Genomic DNA, 24,237 nt, shown 5'->3' with positions numbered 1-24,237 from the left:
GCCATCAGATGGATTCTGGCCACCACATCTTTGAACCCAGCAAGAGGCCCAATATAAGTCCTGTGGCCCCTTTTGTAGCCTGGAAAGTCTGCATTTGTAGAGATGGGTAATAATATAAAGTCATAGGTGAGGGACGGAGGCACACAGACAAAGAACAAGGCTTTAATTTTGTAGACTGTTTTCTTGTTTTTTTTTCCCCCCAAGTCTTGTCAAACGCCTCCTTGTATTATTTCTAATACAGTATATAAGAAGGAGCAAAAGTGCATGTTATTCCATTTTCACATGAGTTTAGAAGCCTAGAAATCCCAAGCTTCCTGTCAAAACATATATTAGGAGGTATCTTAGCATCGAGGGATAGAGTAGGACTTCTTAATAAATGTGTGGAGTTTAATATTTCTTAGAGTCACCATTGAAGTAAAAAGTATATAGACTATTTTTTCTTCTGTTTTAGTTTATGATTAAGTGAGCTTAATTACCCCCCCAAATCTGAGACTCTGCCAAAAATAGCCAAGATTTCTGTTTTTAAGAGGATAAAATAGGAACCAAGATTCACTTCCCCTGAATTAAAATGCCATGGAGATTTGAGTTCTCTTACTTGGTGTTTCCCATTGGAGAAGTAAACTTCTTTTATTTTTTTGGACTGAATTATAGGTTTCACGTGATTGTGCTTCTTTTCTAATTGTTTTCATATGTTTCAGCATTCAGTCTTTCCTGCCGGTCTGTGGATCTTCTCGACCACATAGTAATTAATTACAGAGGGGGGGAAAAAGGCCTCCAAGGAACAATAGACATTTTCAAAAACTTTAGAGGAAGGGTGGGTGCAGCTGAGTGCCAGACACGTAGTCCTCTACACCCTGCCCCCCAGACACCTGTGTCACTGATTGTTGCTGAACCGATCCTTGGGGATCGGGGACCAGATACACACAGAGCTCGCGTGAGCCTCTGTGACTCTGGATGCGGCAGCACTGTTTGGGCACCGGCTGAGCGGGGAGGTTTCTGGTGTTGCCCCTGGCATTCTCAGGAGACCTAACAGGCACTTCTGGAGAGCCCAGTTTCTTTCAATAGGAGACAAACTGGCTGCCAGTCTGAGCTGGTTGCTTGAGTGTTACCAAGTGAAAAGGGGTGAAAGAGAATGCCAGTTCTTCCTTATTTGAAATCATTATCTCGTTCACTTTGAAATATAGAACTTCGAGAAAACAGCCTTTTCATTCCCCTCACCTGCTTCGTTCGAGCCCATATTCTCTCCTACAGAGATAGCCTTCCTTGTTCCAGAGGAGGCTGGACAGGGTTGCCAGGTTGGAGGCGGGGCTTGGCATTCCTTGCGTCGCACTGCACTGTATTCCTTCTCAGCGAAGCGGTGAGCTGTGCCCACAGAGTAGCCCTTCTTCCCAAAGTGACTCATCTATGAATGACTTGGAAAAAATAAAAACGTCAGATCTCCCCCATGAATATCGAGCCAGATAGCCCGAGTCTGCCCCTTAAATTTGCTCTATTTATCTAAATTCAGATGACTGGGGCTGGAAGCCTCAGTATTCTCCTCTGCAAAGTAAGCATGGTAAGTCCTGTCTTACAGGTCTGTCATGTGTATCTGGAATAGACTAGCTGCTCAGAGAGTTATAATTATTGAGAACTGAAGGAGAACATACTGAAACTTTCCAGTAGACTGCCCTTAAGGTCCTTCAAGGGAAAAAGAAAAGCACGTTATAAAAGGTTATTTAAAAATTTTAGTGACTAGACACCTATGAACACAATCCTACGTATCTGCCTTATACATATTATTTATTACCACATGACCAGCCTCACTAGTCCAGATTTTGTGTCATTATTTTTTTTCCTCTTTCTCTGAGTCTTCCTTGAAACTCTGAATTTACAGGATTCAAGCACGTAGCAGAAAATCATTCATTATGACCGTTTTTTTTCAAGTGGGCAGGGAGTGGCTTTCAGTGGCCAATGATACAGAAAGCTTTCTTCACCCTCTTTTTTTTTTTTTTTAAGTCCACACATCTAAATTGAGATCATTTGAAACAAGTCTTGCCACACTGGGCATTTAGCCTAAAAAGAAACACCCCAGGGAGTTTGAGGCCTGGCTTGGGCTCATGTGATGCTGAGAACACCAGATTCTCCCTGCTCAATTGGCATCACAAATTGGCATGGTCATTTGCATAAATGCGTATGTTTTATTCTATAGAATTCTGCCTGAGTTGGGGGAGATTGTAACCCATGACCACCGCTGCTCAAAAACTGAATAGAGTGCTGCTTTTGGACTTAAGAGGTTCAACTAGGGGCCTGCTCCCCTCTAACTTGGAGTCAGATCAGCTGAAATGAGATAATGAATGTGAAAGTGCTTTGTAAACTGTAAAGTGCTGTGCAAGCATTGTAAGGTATGATTAGTTAGCATTCTGCTACCAGTAATCCCGGAAGAACATAGGGGTCTGTGACCAGCAGTGCAAATCACAACTCCAGTCTAAGCACAGCACACAGGATCCCTTGATTTGGTAACCAAAATACTGCTCTTTCTCCTACTTCATAGTCATGGTAGTGCCTTTTTTTTTTTTTTTTAATATGATGTTCTGCTTTCAGTACTGTTCATGGCCTGGTCCTTTGCGAAACACATGGTACAGTGGTTACAAACAGAACCTCAGAGCCAGACTGCCTGAGTTTAAATTTTAATTTCACCACTGGCACGTTGACGTTGGGCAAATTTCTTAACCTGAAACCTAGTTTCCGCTCTCTTAAAATGAGTGATGCTAATAACACCACGGTTGCAGGGTTAGTATTGGGTTTAAATGAATTAACACTTAGAAGGAATTCTAGCCCATATTGGGTGCTCAATAATTGTTAGCCACTGTCTTTATCATCACCGTTGTGCTATTTATTTATTTATTTATTTATTTATTTATTTGAGAGGTGGGGAGGGGCAGAGGGGGAGAGAGAGACCATTTTAAGCAGGTTCCAGCTCAGTGCAGAGCCTGACATGGGGCTCAATCCCATGACCTTGGGATCATGACCTAAGCCAAAATCAAGAGCTAGATGCTCAACCAACTGAGCCACCCAAGCATCCGTGTTCTTTTTAAATAGTGCATTTTTGGAGAGATTAATTCAATGGCCTATGATTTCCATTGGCTATTCTTTATGGCCATAGTCAACCAACATCAGTTGGTTCTTGCCAGATACATTGGCTAAGGAGGCAGGAAAGCACCATTCAGGGTTGGCCAGGCAGAACACTGAGGGGTTAGGTGTGCACCTCAAAGGCAGGATTTCATATTTTAAGAAATAAATTTATTCAGGGAGCAAAGCACCACCAACCACTTCCAAATTCTGTGTTTTAAATTTTTATTGAGAACAATGTCAGCAGTGAGAAGAAGGAATCTTCTGGACGTGATTGGTGATTAGTGATTTGATTTTCCAAACGTCAGATGGAGTGAGGGCCTACTGTAGTCTTAAGATGATGCCCCTGCAGGAGCAGTATGGGGCCGAGCAGCTAACATGGGCTACCAGATCGACCAGGGAACACAATTTCATTGTTCACTCTACACCTAGTTAGGCTAGTTCAATTCCTTCTTCGTTTCTGAGATGAGTTGTCCTTTGAGGATGAAGAATTTACTTTTAATCCTCTCTTAGAAATTGGATACAAAGTAGGTGAGCTTTCTTTAGATATCAAGATATTTTATGACATGGGAAGAAGAAAATAAATGACAAAAAATGTTTTAACGTTTTATTATTACTTACGATAATAATTACTTAGAAGCAAGGCTGATCTTCTGAGTAGGGGGAGAGGAGTTTGTGTGAATACCAGATGGACACATTTGACCCTACTCCTATCCCACACGCCTCCAACAAAAACTAAAACTAAAACTAAACTAAACTAAGTGAAAAGTCCTGATATTCCACCATTAAATTGCATTCAGGGGTTTAAAACTTGGGGCCTTCAACATCTCTTTGAAAATGGAAATGGTGCAAAGTAGTAATTTTTTAGCCATTTTGGCAAAATGTTTTACGACAATTTACTTGACATTTAGCACACGATGAAGAAAAGCTGAGAGGTGGACAGTCACTGGGGTAGAAGATAGAAGACAGAGCTGCTCACGGGAGGGGTCAGGGGCAAACAAGCACTTATGCCTCGGGTCTATCCTGTGAATGGCCATAAACTATTCCAGATGTTTCAGGTTAGCTCAGCTCTGCAGAAAGACCTTCCTCACACTTTGCAATCTGGCACATATACTAGGTTTGCTGTTCCCCCAGCTGCATACATTAGCTTTCCCCCAGCTCAGTTTCTTGGTGCCTCAAATTTTTGCCCTATCACTCAAAAACAAATTGAGTACCTGTTGGGTGTGTTGCTCATGTGCTAAAGGAAAACAAAACAAAACAAAACAAAACAAAACAAAACAAAACAGCTAAAAGCTTTCATTCTTCCCGGTTTTATGAAAAGAGTTTGGAGGGTCGCGCTCAGAGCCATTTAGGGTCCTGCATTGCTGATGCTGATGGGGCCCTGTCAATTACATGAATTTTTAGTCTTGCTAGTAGCTGGCTAAATTCAAGGTTTTAAAACCCACCCTAACTATGCTACAACTCTGGACTAAAATAGTAAACAGATGTCACCTACACTAATGATGTTGAGAAGACCTTTCACTAACAACACAGCTGTGTGTCTGGAGATGGGGATTTAAAAAAAAAAAACATTCGGTCTGATCACGTGTAGAGTTCTATTTAATTTTGCTCTGGCAGCCACAAGCAATTAAGTAATGAGAAAGAAGCCGTTCACGACATTATCCTTCGCAAAGAAAACCCTTTCCTGACCCACGAATGTGGCAAAGATCCGCAGTCAGAAGATGAAGTTGTGTGTCGACGGCCTGATCTTGAGAAAGACGATTTTGCTGCAAGGAGAGTGAGGATGAACCAGACAAAGCCACCGGTGCCATTGAACCAGCTCCTCTATGGGCCTTACCGAAAAAAAGAGGCAGAGAAGTCAGATAGCAGCAAACAACTCTCAAAGGGAATTTCAGAAAAGAAAAGTCTAGAATATAAAAGGTGTGCACTGTGTGTGTGTGTGTGAGAGAGAGAGAGAGAGGGAGAGAGAGAGAGAAGGGAGTGGGGAGAGAGAGAGAGAGAGACGGAGCATAATTAAGTGAAGGTGACTTGTGCCATAGCCCCCCATTCCTTTCTTTCCTGCCTCGATGACAAGGAATTGGTAATGGTTGATTTTGAAGTGGAACTCCAAAGATCCAATCTCCCTAAAAGCAGTGGCAGAAAGTAGAATGGCCATGTCCAAACTAGAGCTGAATTTACCAAATAAACTTTGAGTTCCAGTGGACACATCACCACATATGATTGGTGTTGTTGGCACAAGCAGACATGTGCCATTGGCTCTCAGTGACAGCCACCTCTCACGGCTGCTCCAGTCCATTAACAGGAAGCTGAAAACACTGTTATTCCTTGTCTGTAGGCTCTTCTCTCTGATTAGCTCCTTTTAGATATTGAAAGGGGGAAAATGAGACTTGCTCTTTCTGCGTCCCAGTGAGATCACTTAGGCATTTAATAATGGAGATTTCTTATTACAAAAAAAAAAAAAAACCTTCTCAAATGTAATATACTTCCATTTGTTCTATTATGGAAATTGTTTTTAAGTGAGTTTTCTTCTCCCAGCTTTTCCCCCATCTTCTTAATTCGGGAAAGGAAAATTGTAGCGAAATGGGTTTTGGCTGGTGATTTTCATCCTTGGAGGGATATGATTTTATTTAAGGTGTCACCTTGCTAAATTTCATCCCACAGAGTTGATCATTCTTATATTTTTTTCCTTATATCAAAATCAGAGATTTGCATCGTCAAATTGCCATCCCTTGGCCTGTCGTTTAAGAGGTTTGTAAATTCTGTTGAACGAAGAATATAAACATCTTAACTGTGTTTTACACGATTCAAATGGTTCTTTGGACAGAGTCACTGAGCTCAGTGGAGTTGTTAGTGTTGTCGTTGTTACTGTTGCCGCTGCTGTTGTTCTGGGAGGTACCAGATACAAAGTGCATGGAAGATCCTCAGATATAGAACAGGGTTTAGAGCACAGAGGCCCTGGCATGGTTTTTTTTAGGACACATTATAGCTTCAGGAGTCTCTGGCTCTGTGCCGTTCCTGTTGGCATGCCTTGTAACAAACCATTCTAGGAGGGCCTTGTGGGAGGGATCAGTTGTTGCACATGAAAAAAGGACTTCTAGACAACGGGCTGGCACCAAGGCACATTGATGGTGATCAGCAACTTGAGTTAGGAAAAGGAATAGCTTTTGTATCTCCCTTTTTTCCTTTCTCCTGCATGCAATTTTAATTGCTGGTATTTCCAGCCTCATTTGTCTGTTGTCACCTGACTCTGTGTTTGGGGACACAGCTCTGAGTCTGGGATGGCCCATGACCTCTTGTGAGAGCATCAAAGAACGGATGAAAGAAGATAAGGCCCCTCGTGGCTCTCGGCTCTGCCCTTCCTTCATTCCCTTTCCCAAACTAAAAGTAAACATCCTACTGGCAGAGGCTTTGCAAATACACCGTGTCATCCAGGTAACAAGAGAATACCTCACAGTTTTCTCGCTTGGATGATATATTTTTTAAAAAAATAAATAGTCCTATTTATGTAGGTTTTTGAGATTTTCTATCTCAAGAGGCGTATTTAATTGGAAATTGATCTTTAATGCCATAGAATGTTAATGCACGGGGATGTCACAGCTTCTTCGATGTAGATTACAGCATTGTCGGCATTAGCCACCTGACATCCACTTCTTAGAAGAACAATTGAAAATATCAGTGTTAACATCAGTAAAGATGACTTATTAACACAAGAGACAAATGGGTATTGGCTCTGTAGGTCCAGATAAATGGGATACACTGTTTATTCTTCAGGTTTACATCACCCAAATCCAACCGGTGCTATCGGGGACCAGAGGCTGAGTTTGAACATAAAAACTTTCTGTTCTGAATTGACTTCAATGTACTTTCTGGCAGTTGTGTGTTTACGGTTGAGATGTTTAACATGTGAATGACGTTCCAGCTATCTCCGAACTAATCCTAGCATTTGGATCATGCAGAGCTCGTTACTAACATTTTACTGGTGCTGTAAAAGACATTCCAAAAGGGCTCAGGGATTCAATCAGAAAACTTGAATTCATTATAGTAACTTGAATAGTGTGGGAATTGGGCATCATTACTCTCAAACCGAAATCTCATTACCATTCTTAATAGTCTTTCAGCAAGCCCTGGCTTCCCTTCCTAAACTAAACTTGAGACTGTCATCGGGTGGAAAAACTTCATCTCATTAGAGTGTCAGGAGGGCAGCATAGGCAAAGGGAATCAAGACTCCAATTGATTCCATATTTTTTGAGAAAGGGAAAGTTGCTTCCATCATTTCCTTCTGTCCTTAGCCTCTGAAGTTCCTTGCTTGACATTGCTCTTTGTCTGCTCCCCTTCCTTGAACCTGATTTTTCCAATGATATGGGGGTCCGGATAAAATTGACAGAAACCAGGGCCAAATAGAAGAAGCGAAGTCAATGGTGACCTGTGTTACTCGGACTCAGGAGAGCGAACCTGCAGAAGAAGGAGTGAGGAAGGTGCCAGATCTTTACAAGGATGACCTGGCTCAGCGGAGAATTCAGGGCCACCTTGCCCCTCACCGAGAGGCTCCAAGATTTGTCACAGTCTCCAATATAACAGAGGCTGACTTGGAGACGTGGGAGAGACTGAAAGTGTCAGGAAAGACAAGGTGTGTCATTTTTTCCCCTGGTTTTCCCCTGGCAGTAGTATTATTGAACTTTGAAGGAATCAAATGCTTATCCTATCATTTTATATTCTCAGGGCTAGAAAAACAAAAGCTCTCAAAACACAGTATATTCTGCGTGAGTTGAAAGTTACTAATACTAAAATTTACGAGCCACTGGATGGAAAACATCCTCTTTAATCGAACCAGCTACTGTGAATGGTTATATGGATAGGCTTGTTTACTGTAAGCAATTTAGACTTGAGTTTTAGCTAATTTTAGTTATTTCATTGTACCTAAGATTTTCTTTTTAAAAAAATTTTAAAAATATTTTATTTATTTTTGAGAGAGAGGGAGACAGAGCGCGAGTGGGGAGGGGCAGAGAGAGAGGGAGACACAGAATCTGAAGCAGGCTCCAGGCTCTGAGCTGTCAGCACAGAGCCTGACATGGGGCTTAAACTCACGAACTGCGAGATCATGACCTGAGCCGAAGTCAGATGCTTAACCGACTGAGCCACCCAGGCGCCCCCATCGTACCTCTGATTTTCTCATGCCATCATTTATGATGTTGGAAGTGATATTTTGAAAGCCATAGAAGCTTCAAGCACTATTACCTAGGCAAGACAATGACCATTTCTTCATTTGATTGATTAATGGAAAATCAATTCTGCTGTAGCCATAGAAGTGTTTTTCATAAATCTAGTATTTAAGAAAAAGAGCTCTTTACTCATTTGTACTTGCCTTAGAAATCTTTGGAACTCATTTCTGGTTCTGACTAGGGATGGAGATGTTGAGCACATCTGTGCCCCTGAGCCTTCACCAGAAATTAAAGCAGAAACTGCCATTCGTGATGACTTTGCCAGCCGCAGAGCAAGGGCCTATGAGAAAGCTTCCAGCCCCAGGCAAAAGTTTGTGCACTTTGGACCCGTGACAGAGATAGATCAGCAGAAGTGGAAGCGACTCAGCATCGGCAAGGCTGGGCCTAGGGAGGATGTAGAAGAAGTCATGGGTCACGGCAGCAAGATTGAAATGAACTCTGTCACCCCCGCCTCAGCGGCCACGTCCGGTTTACAAAAAGACCGAACGCTTAATCCGCAAAATGACTGCAGGTATTTCTCGCCATACATGTGCAAGATCTGCATGGGAATCACTGCTGCTTTTAAAGAGCCTGCTGAAGCACATTAAAGAAGCCTCCGGAGATCACGTAGTTTTAACAGGCTCTTTTGCTGGTTGGCAGAGAAGTAACGTTAGCGGGTCGCCCTAGGGAGGCGCATGTATGTGAACGTTAATGGCAGGCGTCCATTTTGATTCTGTTGTCACCAGAATCACTGCCTGGGAATGCCAGTAATCTTGGCGAATGACCCTTTTTCCCTGGGCTGCATTAAGCACTATTTTATTAGTTGGAAATATTGAATGAACTAGATGGAATGTTTTAATGATATCCCTAGTGTTTCTTCTAAAGATCTATGGATAAAAATCAGGTTTATCTAAAACCTCCCTGTTTCTTATCCCATGGAAGGAGGAAAAAATAGTTATTAATATCGTTAAGTCCAAATCTGGACAAAGAAGGAGACAAAAAGAAAGTAAAGGTCTCTTCCCTCCGCTACTTAAAAAAAAAAAAAAAACTATAATAAATCGTGAATGGAAAAAGACTTCTCTCTTGGGGTTCCTATGAGTGAAGAATTTCCTTGGCTGAATCACCATCCACATTTGTGAGGGATCACCTGGGTAAAGCCCTCATAGGCCCACCACCAGTTCTCATCCTCACTGGAGGCCTTCCAGCTTTGAATTACCAAGCCCTCTTTTGGGGGTTCAAGTTCAGGGGGCTGGTCTCCCTTCCAGGAAGCAGGTATAGCGGGTTTTTAGGAGTCTGGATTCTCTTGGGAACCTCCATTCCACCTGCATGGTGGGAGCAAAGTAAGGCTATCCGTGGCAGCAGGAAATGCTCAAGATACCTTCCTCATGTCTTGGCCTTGCAATCCAAAGAAAACAGTGAATGGTCCATGACATACAGAGGGGTATCTTTGGTCCAGTAGTGTAGCCAACACCATGGAGGATAGCAGACTATCCTAGATATACATAACCTATATATCCTAGATATATATATCCTAGATATATCCTAGATATACATAACCCTAGTAGACCAGAAATACGTAGTTGGTGTTTCAGAGGCTGATAGGGACCTGGGGTGGAGGAGGTGGGGATGAGACATTAGTAAGAAATGCATTGTTGAGTCCTTGACTACTGAGGGACCCATCATCCAGGGTCATGCCAGCCTTTTTTTGACCTGTCCCAGGCCCTCGCTGGGGTTCACATTCCATTATCTCCATCTGAGTATGTCATCCTTACTAACCAGCTTCCGGAATGAGAGCAATGAACTCTCTTAATTTCTCAGTCTCAACAACTTTCGTTGTGTCCTTTCTTAATTCTTTTTCCTCTTCTCTCTTGCCGCCACTGTTACTTGATTATCAACAGAATAGTGGATTCTGGTGTAGATGACCATTGCAAAAGGGTCTCGCGGCTGGCTCCTGTGCTGGAGACCCAGGAGGAGCATGCCTGCAGTTTGGGCGAGTGCCCAAGAACAGAGGAAGGTGAGGAGGACTTTCTCTCCCTTCCCAGGAGGTGAAGGATGACAGGTGGGGGTCAAGGCCTCTGGTGTGAATTCTTCCCTAGCAGTAAAGCCGTCCTCTCTGGCTTTAGTTACATGCAAACAGCTGCCGCAGGATGGCAAAGAGGAGAAAGAAGGAGCCACTCAAAGGGATTCTGAGACGCTGCCAAGGGCTGAAAGATCAGAGGAGAGCGGCCAGCCACTGTGAGCGCTTGCCTGCATTCCAGGGTGTGCTGCCTCTGCTGTGTGTGGCTGTTGTGTTCTCAGAAAACAGCTTAGAGCCACAGTATGCACTTGATGACTGATGTGGCGTGGAGTTAAGTCTCTTAAAAGAATGCACCCATCCCAGGGTCAGAGTCCTGCTTTCAGTGCCCTCTCCGGGTAGAGACTTGAGCCTTTGCATGTGGTTGGGTGCTGGCCAAATTTCATTCTCAGGGATCGTGAAAATCGGAAAGGGAAACCCATTCCTGTGTAAGTACCAGTTGCATGATGGAGGTCCACGGTATTAATACTCAGTTGCTATGTGTGCTGCTGCCTCCATGGACATTGGCTTCTTCTGTTTTGGGTTAATGCCAGTGAGGAATGCTACTGAAAACATCTTTAGCAATAAGTGGCCTTTGACTGGCTGGCCTGAATGTTGCCCTAGTTCTTGTCCCCCAGCCGCTGAATGCAAGGCTTCAGGGACAGAAGAGAGCTCGGAGAAGATGACAGCTCCTGCCTGGAGTGGCAGGGGACTGAAAGGCCAAGGAAAGTTGTATGATTCACAAAAAGATGACATGATGGTCAGGAGAACCGGGACATCTCTTAGACGCACTGGATCCAACGCAAACCAGTTCCTCCCAGTTCCATTTGCAAAGCAACAGGATGTGGAGGAATCTGCCAAAGGTCCGCCAATGAAAGATAAGAGGTCAGAAGACTATCCTGAGCCTTTGTGATTTGTTTCTCTAGTCTGAGCCTTCATGGATGCTCTGAGTATGTTATTAACACATTATGGTACTTACCCACTATTGCTTGCAGAAATGGCCCAGGCTGCCAAGACTTTTTTTTTTCTTCCTTTTTTTGCATATAAGCAGGTATGGAAAAAATATCCAGTTGCAAGTTTTCCTGTTCAACATTTTTTCTGACTCTCATCTCGTGGGCAACCTAAATGGGTAACTCTTTTATTTCTTATTAGTGCATGTAGGAGCCCTCAGGTAAACGAATTGACCTTCTTTCTGACCTACTTAATTTCATTTTGATTCCTGGGGGGGTCTTCAGGTCCAAAGAAGATGTGTACCACTTAGCAGTTTGTAATTTAATTTAATTTCAACATTAGCAAACACTCAGTGCTTTCTAGAGGTAAGATTTCTTCTATTCCATGCCATGACTTGATTTAAAGGGAAGAGTAAAGAAATAATCTGGGGTTTATTGTTAAAGGCCTATTTGTTGAAGCCTCTGTTGCTATTTAGTAAGAGTGATACCTTTTTGTTAAAAGTGTGGTCTGCCAGACCTGTGTAGGGTAAAGGAGTGAGGAGTGTTTTGCATAATTATATGATCCACTATAGGGACGCCTGGATGGCTCCGTTAAGTGTCCGACTCGGTTTTGACTCAGGTCATGATCTCACGGTTTCATGAGTTCGAGCCCTGCATTGAGCTCTGTGCTGGCAGCATGGAGCTTGCTTGGGATTCTCTCTCTCTGCCCCTCCCCTACTTGCATTGTCTCTGTCTCTCTCAAGCAAACATATAAACTTAAAAAAAAAAAAAAAAGATCCACTATAAACAGGAAGTGATGGAGTTCTGCTTCACGAAGGACCTTGAAGGGAGCGCGGCAGAAGGTAGGATGGGGAGCAGGGAAAACCTCAAGTAACATCCACATTTTTAAGTTAATATCCTAGCTATCTTTATAACCTGGATCTAACCTCTGCTTTACATTCCTCTGAATCATACTAGTACTAGAGTAGAGCCTTCTTGAAACATTGGTTTCAGGAAGCAAGGGTAATACTCGTAATATTTGTGGCCCTGTCAAAGTGTGTCTGTTCCCTCCAGCTTGCCTTCTCCTGGCAATTCACAGGTAGGGTGACGTCGAAGGAAGCGAGGGTGTGGATCACACGCAGATCCCGGTTGGTCAAGGCCAGTCAGGGCTGGTTAGTGACGGAGGGACTGACTGGGCTGCCCGGTCCACCACACTCACTCACTTTCCAGACGCCCTGACACAGTGCAGCCGGGGATTATGGGCGCTGCTGTAAAGCCAGTTAGAGCGAAAGGGAGGAAGGATGCAAAGCCCGTGGCCGCCTACTAGACACTTTCCAGGTGTTTTCCCATTGATTTAGTCCTCACACAGCCTTTGGGAGGAAGAATTTTCATCTGTATCTTGCAGTTAGGAAACCGAGGTCCACATCCGCACAGTTGTAAGTACAGTTCCAACATTCAAACCCAGCTCTGCCTGAGCTGAGCGGAAAGCCAATGCCCCTCCTTCCCCCACCGCCCAGCGCATGGAGGAAGCTGTGGAAGCCTGATGAATTGCCTGTCACTTTTATCTGCCCCCCTATTTGTGATTCAGAGAAAGTCCTCTTTCTATTCAAACGAGAATGAATGGCTAGTTTGAGCAGAAGGAGATATGGTCAGATTAACTGTGTGACACAGTTGTGTGACTGAGTAAGCATTCGCTTTGGGAACTCATGTTTCTTTTCCACAAGTATTTATCGAGTAATCACTATGTGTAAAACACTGGTCTGGGTGCTAGGGGATAATTTTAAATGGGCAGGAAACCCGTTCTTCCCTCGCACTTCAAATGAAGCATATGCCGGTTCACAATAAGGAAGTTTATAACTAGCCAATTATTGATCCTGAAATGCTTTGTTAGTGCTGAAAGTTACATGCATGCAATCAATAGATGCATAGAATATTCTCTTTATCTTTCTGAATATCCCTACCCTCACAATTAAAGTTTATTCGTTGCCTTTTTCTTTCTTTCTTTTTTTCTTTTTTCTTTTTGGTGGGATGCTTATACCAACTGATTTGTCTGGCCAATTTTGTACCTATTGACTCACCTACTTTGCATTTAAAAAAAAAAAGGAAAACCTCTTTATTAGTGATTTTTTAACTTACCTGTACTTTTCGGTTTCCCATAGGACAACTGAGAAAGCCATTTGCAGCCCAAGCTTAATTATCTTTTCCTTAACTGCAAAGGCAGTTCTGCTTAAATTGATGCCCTCTTAAAACTAATAAGTTAGTCTGAGAGGAAATTCCTTAAACCCATAAGTATAGAGTAAAGGGCTAAATGAACATTATCTTTAGGAACTGCACTATTCTTTTCAGTTTCCAGAGTATTCAATAAATAGTTGTCGAAGTCCTGGTCTGGTCACCATCAGGGAACCCAAAAAGAAAAATCCCTGCCCTCATGGAGCTTACATTTTAGTGTAAATCTACATTTGTTGACAGAGATTTCCATGAAATGCTGTTAAATATTTTGTGTAGAAGCAGTTTAAATTCAAATATATCCTACAAGTGGGGCGCCTGGGTGGCATCATCGATTGAGTGTCCAACTCTTGATTTCGGCTCAGGTCATGATCCCAAGGCCATGGGATTGAGCCCCATGTTGGGTTCCATGCTCAGCATGGAACCTGCTTGGGATTCTCTCCTTCTGCCCTTCTCCATTGTTCGTGTGCACCCTCTCTCTCTCTCTCTCAAAAAAAGAGAAAAATAAAAAATGGGACGCCTGGGTGGCTCAGTTGGTTAAGCATCCAACTTTAGCTCAAGTCATGATCTCATAGCTTGTGAGTTTGGGCCCCACATCATCAGGCTTTCTGCTCGTAATGTACAGCTGGCTTGGGATCCTCAGTTCCTCTTTCTCTCTGCCCCTCCCCCAACACCTCCTCAAAACTAAAGATTTTTTTTTAATTTTTTTTAACGTTTTATTTATTTTTGAGACAGAGAGAGACAGAGCATGAATGGGGGAGGGTCAGAGAGAGGGAGACACAGAATCCAAAACAGGCTCCAGGCTCTGAGCCGTCAGCCCAGAGCCCGACGCGGGGCTCAAACTCACGGACCCCAAGATCATGACCTGAGCCGAAGTCGGCCACTTAACCGACTGAGCCACCCAGGTGCCCCTAAAGATATTTTTAAAAAAGAAAATATATCCTACATACAGCATACATATAGCTGAATCTCATCAACAAAATGTGTTAAAGAAGCCAAACTCAAAAGGATACATACTATATGGGTCCATTTATACAGCAGAAAACACTTGATACTAATCTCTGGGTATATATGGTTTGTGTAGATTCACTAAGGAATGTGTGTATGATAGGTGCACTTTCTGCAGCATATATTATACTTCAATAAAACATTAAGAGAAATCTTCAGATAGAAACACAAAAACACATGCTAACTATTAATTGATTGTTTCTAAGTTAACTAGGCATAACTTCTCTGCTCTCTTCCATAGATAATTTAGAAAACACTGTATTTGCATAAGCCTGTTCCAACAGGCCTATTAATTAACTGGGAAGCATAGATCCAGTCTTCAGAATGAACACCGCTTATGCACTCTCTCATTATGGAGGAATCCACTGGTCATCTGTTTCAATAGTAGTATTTTTAGAAACTTGAGGGTATTAGGTTAAACTTTAGCTCCTTCTGAAACTATCCCCTGGAGAAACAGAAAATGAGCCTTACTACCAGAAGAGAAATATCCACAAACCTTTTGGCCATTTTAACAGAAACTTTGGGTTTTGCACTGGTTTCGTTGCCTTCACTGTAAATGAAAACAATTGTTAATGAATGCAGACTGTTCTAGAATGGTAAGAGCATATAAGAGAGAAGGATGTGTGCGTGCACCCATGAATTCCAGGGTGTTTTCCCTAAGATTATAGGAAGAGATCTTTAGAAATTTTCCCCCATAAACTGTTATGAAACTGAACATGAGACTAGATAATTTTTGCTAAAAACCCCAAAATTTAATTTGCTGGAAACTGAAAGCAGGACATTGTTTTCTTTACCCAAATAATTCTTTGTCCACCATCAGAGTGCAGAAATGCTTTTGGGGCATAGGTAAGAACCTTCTCTTAAAATCTCCCTTTGCTGAGGAGATAGTCATTTGTGGAAGCCGCTTTTTAAAAATGTGCTTTAAAATATGCCCTATAACGTCCTCATATCTTTTTTCTAATTTAACCTTTTTCCTTGCTTTAGCAAACACATTAAAATCGAAAGTGTCTATATTGTAGAAGGTACAACTGTGTAGACCTAAATAATCAGAAGAATATAGAAGATTAAAAAAAAAAAAACATTGGTTTTTCAAGTTATGGAATATTATCCAAGCCTGGTTTTGATTAAGGCTGCCAGTTTTCTAGGAATTGTGGTTTTTGTCAAATGCATGTGGAAGGCACTGATTGGGGTTCTGGTTGGAGTTCTGGTTTGCTTTCAGAAAAGTGCAGAAACACTCTTTGATGTCATTTGTGCAAATGCATTAACACATCAGGGAAAGGGTCAGTAAGCGTGTGCTTCTATGTTGGGTGTCCATTACAGCCGTTACTGCAGAACATAAAGGCATGAAGAGCTTAACTGTTTGTGAACAACCATAATACAGGTTTTGTTTTGTTTCTTTTTAAACCGCCTTCTCTAAACATTGTGGGTTGCACCTAAGCCTTTCTGTGTTTGTATTGAACAGCTTCTTTTTTGTGGGTAGCATGGGGATTATTTTCATTTCTCCTCTGTGTTTTAATACACAGTTTGCATTCTTTAGAAATGCCAAGACTTTTCTTTCCTTTTCTGTAGCTCATGAATATTGCTAATTGTATAATGACACTTCTCTTCCAGTGTGATCAGCAAAAAAGGTTTGGCGTGCCAATATTTCACCAGTAGTGTTTGTTTCCAGCTTGGTTACAGTGTTTACCTTCTGTCATGCCCATCCTCTAATTGTGTATTTGGTCTTGTAGATACGGTCCGAGAACTCCTGTGTCTGATGACGCAGAGTAAGTTGTCTTGTGTTTATAGGAATACATTAATTATTAGCTTAAACTGCATGCTTCCGGTACTCACTACTAATTGAAACACCATTGATGCAACAGTGAACTGAACAGCTAACTGACTCATGCAGCCTCAGAAAAGCACTTGAACTTGGAATGCAGAACATATGTTCTGTGCAGGACAGATGAATGAAGGAGTAACAAGCATGATTCTAATATGCAGCTGCTGCTTAAACTTAACATTTGCTTTTCCTAGACGTGGCACGGTGAGGTTTTTCTTCTTACGGTTTGGATGTTGGTAGCCCTTCTGAACCACAGAATTATTCTGCGTTTTACATTTAATTCTTGATATGTTAGGACTTGGAGTTAACAATGGAGCAGTCATTCTTATAACCATATTTTTCTGAACAAAGAAAACAAATCCTAAGCCACTAATTATAGATTCAGAAGCCCAAGTTCCTCCCAGGTTGGAGTAATATAAACTGTGGGGTGCTCCCAACCAGGCCGTCGGGGTTATATTCCAGTTCTGTGGCATAGCAAGGGGTCAACATGTCAAACACGACGTGGGCTTCCTCTCCCTGCCCCTTAGTGCCGGTCCTCTCAGAGATTCATTCCCCACCTCCGCCTCACGTCCAAATTTGAGAAGAAGCCAACACTCTCCCGCTTGTGACCGCATTTACTCCATTTCAAAAATGGATTTCCCATCTGCAGAGCATTCTGAAATAGATATCTAAGGCAAAAGTTTTCTTTGTAGAATGCTAGCTTTCTCAGATTTGAGTAATTTGTGTTTTAAGAATCACAACATCAGTGGCCTGCTGAGACTGATGTCTCCTCTGTGAGAAGCATTCTGTGCCCTCACGGGAGTCTGAGCCATCGGAGAAGCAAACGCTGGCCTAAGACATTTAAGTCTTGGCCTTAAAGACTTAAGTGGCCTCGGGGCGCCTGGGTGGCTCAGTCGGTTAAGCGACCGACTTCAGCCAGGTCACGATCTCGCGGTCCGTGAGTTCGAGCCCCACGTCGGGCTCTGGGCTGATGGCTCAGAGCCTGGAGCCTGTTTCCGATTCTGTGTCTCCCTCTCTCTCTGCCCCTCCCCCGTTCATGCTCTGTCTCTCTCTGTCCCAAAAATAAATAAACGTTGAAAAAAAAAATAAAAAAAAAAGAAAAAAAAAAGACTTAAGTGGCCTTAAGTCTTGGCCTTTAAGTCACCAAGTGAGGAGTCTAAATAAGAATGTAAAACACAAAAACCATTGCCACCAACAATAATGAGATTGGGCCAAAAAACTACTGTTTTGAGTACCTGTTCCATGTCTGTGTTCAACACATCAGCTTGGTTTGTACTCCCAGCACTAAGCGGTCTGACTCCAGTGCCAGGATATGATCCCAACGTGCGCTCTACGATTGCTCTGCGGCTGATGTGCAGAACAGTCATGTCTCAAAACCAAGTTCAGCCTGAGCCTGACTGATTGCACGGAGTTAAGTAGTCTATAAAATTGAGCCCTGGTTATTACTTTTAAAATCTGCAGTGGCAATATGTAACATTCACTGAAAGGTGGATTACATCAGATTGATAGGTAGAACACTACTTTGATATGGTTAGCAAAAACATTTTGAGGGAATGGATTTATTCTTCATCAATGCAAAGCCATCATGCACTTTACCTAAGACGGATCTCTGGGAAATCCCAAAAGGTGGAAGAAAGGAAGGTACGTTAAAGAGGTTTGAATCTTGCCCGTACCTGAATGTGAAACCTCACCGACAGGGAAAGTTAATGATCTTTAAAAGGGGTGGAGGTGGGGACTCCCTTCTCCGCTCTAAATCTACAAAAAGCAGCCTCCTGGAGTAAGAAGCATAAAAACTTCTTTTCCAGAGGTCTTATCTAGGAGTATACAAAGTGCTGAATTTCCTTCTTGGAAGTAGACACAACTTAACATGAAACCATGCGGGGAGCCAAATGCAAAGTTTATATTGGGAGTTTCGTTTTTAAATAGAAATTAATATATGTTTAGTTTATTCCCCAACTATCTCCCTCCTTCAACATCTTTAAGGGCAATTATTGGCACAGGCTCTATTTATTCGGAATTGACACATTCTTAAAATACAGCCCAATCAAAAAAAGATGTGCCCTTTAAGGAAAATGCAGGTCAGGGGCAGACCTACCACACAGGCAAACAGAGATTTCCGCCTCCTGGCAAGCCAAGAATGTTTCCATAGATGTAGTTTCACCTTCTTGCCCTTTTTTTCATTTGCACACTGCTCCTCTCCCAAGGCTCTCCCCACCAACAGAGCGAGTGTACCGTGAGAGCCATGGACTATTTTATTCCTAATTCGCTCACCGTAGACCTGGCCCAGAAACCATTTTCCAGGCTCCCCTTGAGGTGATTTAATCCTGGTCCTCAAAAATGCCAACCTACCACCAGGAGAGACTTTGGGGCTCTGTAGCCAGGGACCCTTGTCCCAACAACACAAGGCTGAGAAGCACTGCTCGAGTGCAAGTCACATTAATATGAATATTCTAGAACCTGGGCTCCTCCAGGATCCCCTACCCTGTCCCTAGACATACACTTCTTCATTTTGGAGGCTGAGTCCAACCTCTGAGCTAAGGAACATTTTCTGAATGGTGACTCAGGCCATTTTCTGTCTAGTATTATCAATTTTCAAGTTGCTTAGTTCCTTTTTTTGAAATAGCATAGAGATATTGCTCAGAGTTCAGTTATTTTATTTTATTTTATTTTGGGCAGTTTGCTGGTATTTCTTTTAAAATAAATAAATAAATAAATAAATAAATAAATAAATAAATAAATAAATAAACAAACCCCTCTGGGGGGAAATAGTGCTTCCTGGTATATGAGAGGGCAACCAAGTGTTTCTCTTTTTTCACTAAACAGCTTTTGGCCGCATTGGGGCTGAGATAATTAGAACTTCATGGTGGGAGCAGAGATAGGAATCCTGGACAGAAAGAGGCAATTCTCAAGGCCTTTTGCTCCCATTCTCTTCCAAGTGACATAACCAAATCCCAAATATTAGAGAAGACTGCCTTTTTTTCCTGAGGTTCTAGAAGAAGACCTGGCTCTATGGCTACCCAGTGTGGCCTAAACCCAAATTCTGCCCTTTAGAAATGGTAGATAGCGAAGTTGAAAAGGGGGCCTCCTTTCTAACCCACAGTCTGCCAACGACTTCGATTAAAAGAGAGCCCCGCTTAGAGAGGTTTTTATCTTCCACAGTCTTCATGAAGACTGTAAATTGCCTTTAAAGATGAACTGACTAAATTGGATCTATTTAAGGTTAAGGGTTTTTTGGTTTTGTTGTTTTTTTTTTTTTTAACTGAGAGGAGAAATGGGATGATTTTCAGTCTCTTTCTACAAAGCCTCCTTAAGTGAATTTTCATCCCTGGAGTTTAAAAAAAGTGAGGTTAGGCTTTTCAGCCTACCTCTGCAAATTCCTAAATCTTTCTTAAACAACATTGATAAGTAGTGTAAAATGGATGATAAATCACAGCCCCTTCCCCCTTTGAGGACTGCAGTTTAGCTTTTTGGGAGACATGGCTGCCATAGTCCGCACCACCCTCTGAGTATGTAGAGGCATCTTCACACGGTGGTTTGTCATATTTGTGCTAATAGATGGTGAACGTCCTATGCAGTCAGAGTATTAGAATACTTGTGGGGAAGACAGATCCCAAGTACAATCTTCAGTTTTAGCTCTCTTAGGTCAGATTTAAATTGTCCAACATCTAGAGAGAGGGAAGAGGCACCCAACAGATCCATGCAGATTCATTTTGAATGTGGGCAGCCATTGCCTTGAGGATACGTCTTCCCCTTCCAGAGAGCTGTCTGCCAAGGAACCCACTGGCAGCCAGTGTTGCCGATGCTGTTCATTGTCCGGCTGTGGGGATAACTATTTTGGACATCACTGATGATGTGTAGAATTAACTGGTGTCTAAGTGCATGGCTTTTCTTTTTCTTTGTGTTAAGCTGGCTTCGAAAATGGACTATCATAGTCTTCTGTTCTTAGAGTTGAACAGTGAACCTCCATTTCTTGATTTTGGACTGTTGTGACTCACTCGGCCCCAGAGCTCATTTCTTTGAGAGGAAAAAAAAAAAAAAAAGGAAGGTTTTGCTTTGGGTTTTATTTCTGTTTTCACCTTGCTGCTTCAGCTTCTGCTGTAACAAAGGTCTATGTAAGCACCATAGAAAAGGCCCTATGGTCTTGTCCAACATTTAATAACCTCCTATAGGACATATCAATTATACGTACAGCCTAAGGGTTGAAAAAATTGCCTTCCCTATCCTTTTTCTTTTAAAAGAGTAAATTCAGTAGTATCCTGACAAAAATAAGGTAAAATGCTTGTGAGACTATTAGGATACAAAGTATATGCTGATTTATATATTTTATTCCTTAATCTTACTACAAAATACCTTATTTCCTTGATTCCAAGATGCTCTCAAACTGCACTTCCAATTTACAGACATTTTTTACAGGAAATACAAATAAGTGCACCAAATATATGAATCACTAATGTGTAGTTATCGGATGCATCCACAAGTCAGAAAATACAATATGAAAAGGTGGTGTCTTAGACTTGAGGCTGGATGATTTTTTTTGAAAATGGAGAAATTGCCTTAGGTAATGTAGAAAGCATGTAAGACAGCTCTTTACGCAAAGAAGCCTTTATGGTAATAAAGTATTTGCTGCGTGGAATGGCACCCTCCTTCCTTCCCCACAAATTCTCCCTACGTTATACCTTGTAATTCTCTTCATTTTATTTTCTAGTACATTTCCAAATGAGAAGAGCCTAGAGCTCCAAATACCTTTTTCTAGCCCGTCCATAAACATATTTTGGCACCTACGGATAAAATGACATTGGCTTGCTGCAGCCACCACGGAAGGCAAAGATGGCCACGTTTTGGCTTTCGCGGCAAAAGAAGTGGGGTGCTAGCATGCCCGCTGCAGGCTGGGGGATCGCAACTGGCCGCATCACGGGGCTGGCTTGAGCTGCTGCGGGGAAGGGGCGGTTTTCCAAGCGCGGTAGCGCCCCCGCGCGGCAGGACGCGCAGACACACCCCGGGCGCCGGTCCATTTTTGTCTCTCCTCTCTCCACGCTCAGGAGCACGAGTATGTTTGACATGCGGTGTGAGGAGGAGGCCGCGGTGCAGCCGCACAGCAGGGCCCGCCAGGAGCAGCTGCAGCTGATAAACAACCAGCTGCGAGAAGAGGACGACAAATGGCAAGATGTGAGTGTCGGCCAAGGCCACGGGCAGCGCGGAGGCTGCCCAAAGCGTGGGTCAGAGCCCCCTTGGAGCAGGAAATCAGGGGGGTGGGTAGACAGGTTTGAAAGCCATGCAGGGGGAGGGAGTCCGTAGAGGATTTCAAACCAGTGACGGGAAGTGTGGGATTAGTAAGAAAGTTAACGGCAACGTGAAAGGTGAAGGATACAGATGTGTATTCGACAGGTACTCTTGCTAGAAGGTTGGCCACAAAGGAGGAGGAGCAGGAGGGAGGCAACCGGCATGGGATGCAGAGTTGAGGATGCCCTGTCTTTTGTTTGAGATGATACATTGAAATCAATAACGATGATGATGGCAACAATAATCGCCAACATTGAAAGCCTGCCGGTTACAGGCACTGTTCTGCCTTGCATGTAGGAATTCTTCAGTTTCCTTAGTAACCCGATGAGGTAGCAACTGGTATCGTCCTCAGTTCCACACATATGTCCCAGAAGAGCTAAGTAACTCACCCAAAGTCACACAGCAGTGAGTGAGGTAGCCAAAATTAGAACCAGAGAAGGAAGTCTCTATGGCCTGATGAGGGCCTTGAGATCGTCTCTGTGCTGAGAGCAAAGAGCCAGGGCAGGGAAGAATGTGAAGATAGGGATGACAAGAAGGACGGTGGATTCTTCCATGTAATCCTCACAGAGCACTCTGAGGTGGCTAATGCAAAATTGGTGGTCCAGAAGTTAACATTTCCAAAGTCTACGTAGTAATAATTATGACTACAATATATTGGGCACTTACTCTGTGTCTGGCACCTTATATGTACTATGTCATTTAACCCTCACAATAGGCTGGTAAGAGTAGGTGTAATTGGCATCCCTGTTTTAGAGATGAGGAAACAGAGGTACAGACAGGCTAAGAAACATGCCTGAGATTCCAAAGCATGGAAGAGATAGCGCTAGGATTACTTCCCACAGCTGCACTCCCATCCACCTGACTCCAGACTCCTAGAAATAATTATTTCTGCCTTTTCTTCCTTCCCAGAGGAAATTGTGTAGGTCTGTGGCTGATTCCTACTATCCTGTTGTCAGCAAGTCCATTCACAATGCACAGGTCATAAATCGGAAGAAATGAAATTTCTTGTGATACCCTGTGAAGCAATACTTTAAAATTTAGCAGCTGACGTGAAATATGATTGCATTTCACATCACTGTGCTTAAATGAATGCATTGCCCTGCTGTGGATATTGTAGCTCTATCTGAATATTTCCTGCCTTTGAGGCATTCCTGTTCCAACCAGACTTACATTGGATTGGGTGGCAATGCCCTAGCATAGTGCTGGGCCCATCGCGAGTGCTCACTAAACTCTAAAGAGTAGACATGGAGTTGTGTGTAAGCCTGGAGAAGTATGTCCTGTCTACCCCTGACCCCCCACCCCCACTAGGACCTGGCTCGTTGGAAGAGTCGTAGAAGAAGCGCTTCCCAGGACTTAATCAAGAAAGAGGAAGAAAGGAAGAAAATGGAGAAGTTACTGGCTGGAGAGGATGGAACAAGTGAACGAAGGAAAAGCATCAAAACCTACAGAGAAATTGTTCAGGAAAAGTGAGTCTTTTGTTGTTTTTTTAAATGTGCAATATGCTGGGGCGCCTGGGTGGCACAGTCGGTTAAGCGTCCGACTTCAGCCAGGTCACGATCTCACGGTCCATGAGTTCGAGCCCCGCGTCAGGCTCTGGGCTGATGGCTCAGAGCCAGGAGCCTGCTTCCCATTCTGTGTCTCCCTCTCTCTCTGCCCCTCCCCCGTTCATGCTCTGTCTCTCTCTGTCCCAAAAATAAATAAATGTTGAAAAAAAAATTAAAAAAAAAAATAATAAATGTGCAATATGCTCTAGATGTGCTTTTTCTAAAAATTGTTGGTATTCACAGAGGCTCTGACACCAGTATGCCACACTCCCCGTGCTCCCCTTTCAGCTCGACCTTGGTTCCTACCAAGGTCTTCTTTGCCATTTTTGTGACTGTTGACTTTGTTCTTGCTGCCCTTCCCATGCTCCTCCTTTAGAGAGCGGAGAGAGAGGGAGTTGCATGAGGCCTACAAGAATGCACGGTCTCAGGAGGAAGCAGAGGGGATCCTTCAACAGTACATCGAAAGGTTCACCATCAGCGAGGCTGTTCTCGAACGCTTGGAGATGCCAAAAATTCTGGAAAGAAGCCATTCAACAGAGCCAAACTTAACCCCCTTCCTGAATGACCCCAACCCCATGAAATACCTGCGGCAACAGTCACTGCCTCCACCCAAGTTCACTGCCACTGTGGAAACCACCATCGCTCGCACCAGCGTTCTGGATACCAGCATGTCAGCAGGCAGTGGCTCTCCAAGCAAAACTGTCACTCCCAAAGCAGTGCCTATGCTGACACCCAAGCCTTACTCCCAGCCCAAAAACTCTCAAGAGGTTCTGAAGACCTTTAAGGTAGGATACGTTCCTTAAGAATAGAAGCAAAACCAAACCCCAGGTAAAGAAAGAGAGCATCTTGCCTCAAGAAGATGGAATTATTTGTATCAGACAAAAGAGGAATGTATTAGCATTTACAATTGTAAAGTTTATGCCTCAGGAAATTTGGTTTGCAAATAGTTAAAGGACAGATGTTCCCCCCAATTCCTACTGTTAATACTGATAGACTCCAATGAGATTGATAATTGAGACATCTCCGTGAGCAAGGCTTATTTTTGAATTTGATATAAGGGCATGGTCTC

The 24,237-nt window shown here is 43.0% G+C and overlaps 1 protein-coding gene across 14 annotated transcripts in view; it reads left to right on the top strand.

Annotated features, from left to right (window-relative positions):
• LIMCH1 (LIM and calponin homology domains 1) overlaps window positions 1-24,237 on the top strand; it is a 330,666-nt gene that overhangs the window by 247,861 nt on the left and 58,568 nt on the right. For 7 of the 14 annotated variants that reach the window (XM_043572772.1, XM_043572768.1, XM_043572771.1 and 4 more), the window contains 4 exons: window positions 16,253-16,288; window positions 21,384-21,510; window positions 22,933-23,090; window positions 23,545-23,953. In XM_043572772.1, coding sequence (XP_043428707.1) covers window positions 16,253-16,288; window positions 21,384-21,510; window positions 22,933-23,090; window positions 23,545-23,953 — 730 coding nt within the window. Of the gene's footprint in view, window positions 1-4,725; window positions 5,029-7,492; window positions 7,736-8,508; window positions 8,839-10,204; window positions 10,321-10,429; window positions 10,542-10,983; window positions 11,245-16,252; window positions 16,289-21,383; window positions 21,511-22,932; window positions 23,091-23,544; window positions 23,954-24,237 lie in introns of all 14 variants that reach the window. The other 7 variants (XM_043572773.1, XM_043572769.1, XM_043572770.1 and 4 more) reach the window with 2 other exon arrangements.

Source organism: Prionailurus bengalensis, chromosome B1 (genome assembly GCF_016509475.1).
Source record: "Prionailurus bengalensis isolate Pbe53 chromosome B1, Fcat_Pben_1.1_paternal_pri, whole genome shotgun sequence".
In the NCBI taxonomy this organism is placed as follows: Eukaryota; Metazoa; Chordata; class Mammalia; order Carnivora; family Felidae; genus Prionailurus; species Prionailurus bengalensis.
The sequence above is the reverse complement of the archived record's forward strand: the minus strand, read 5'-3'. Positions and strand labels throughout refer to the sequence as shown.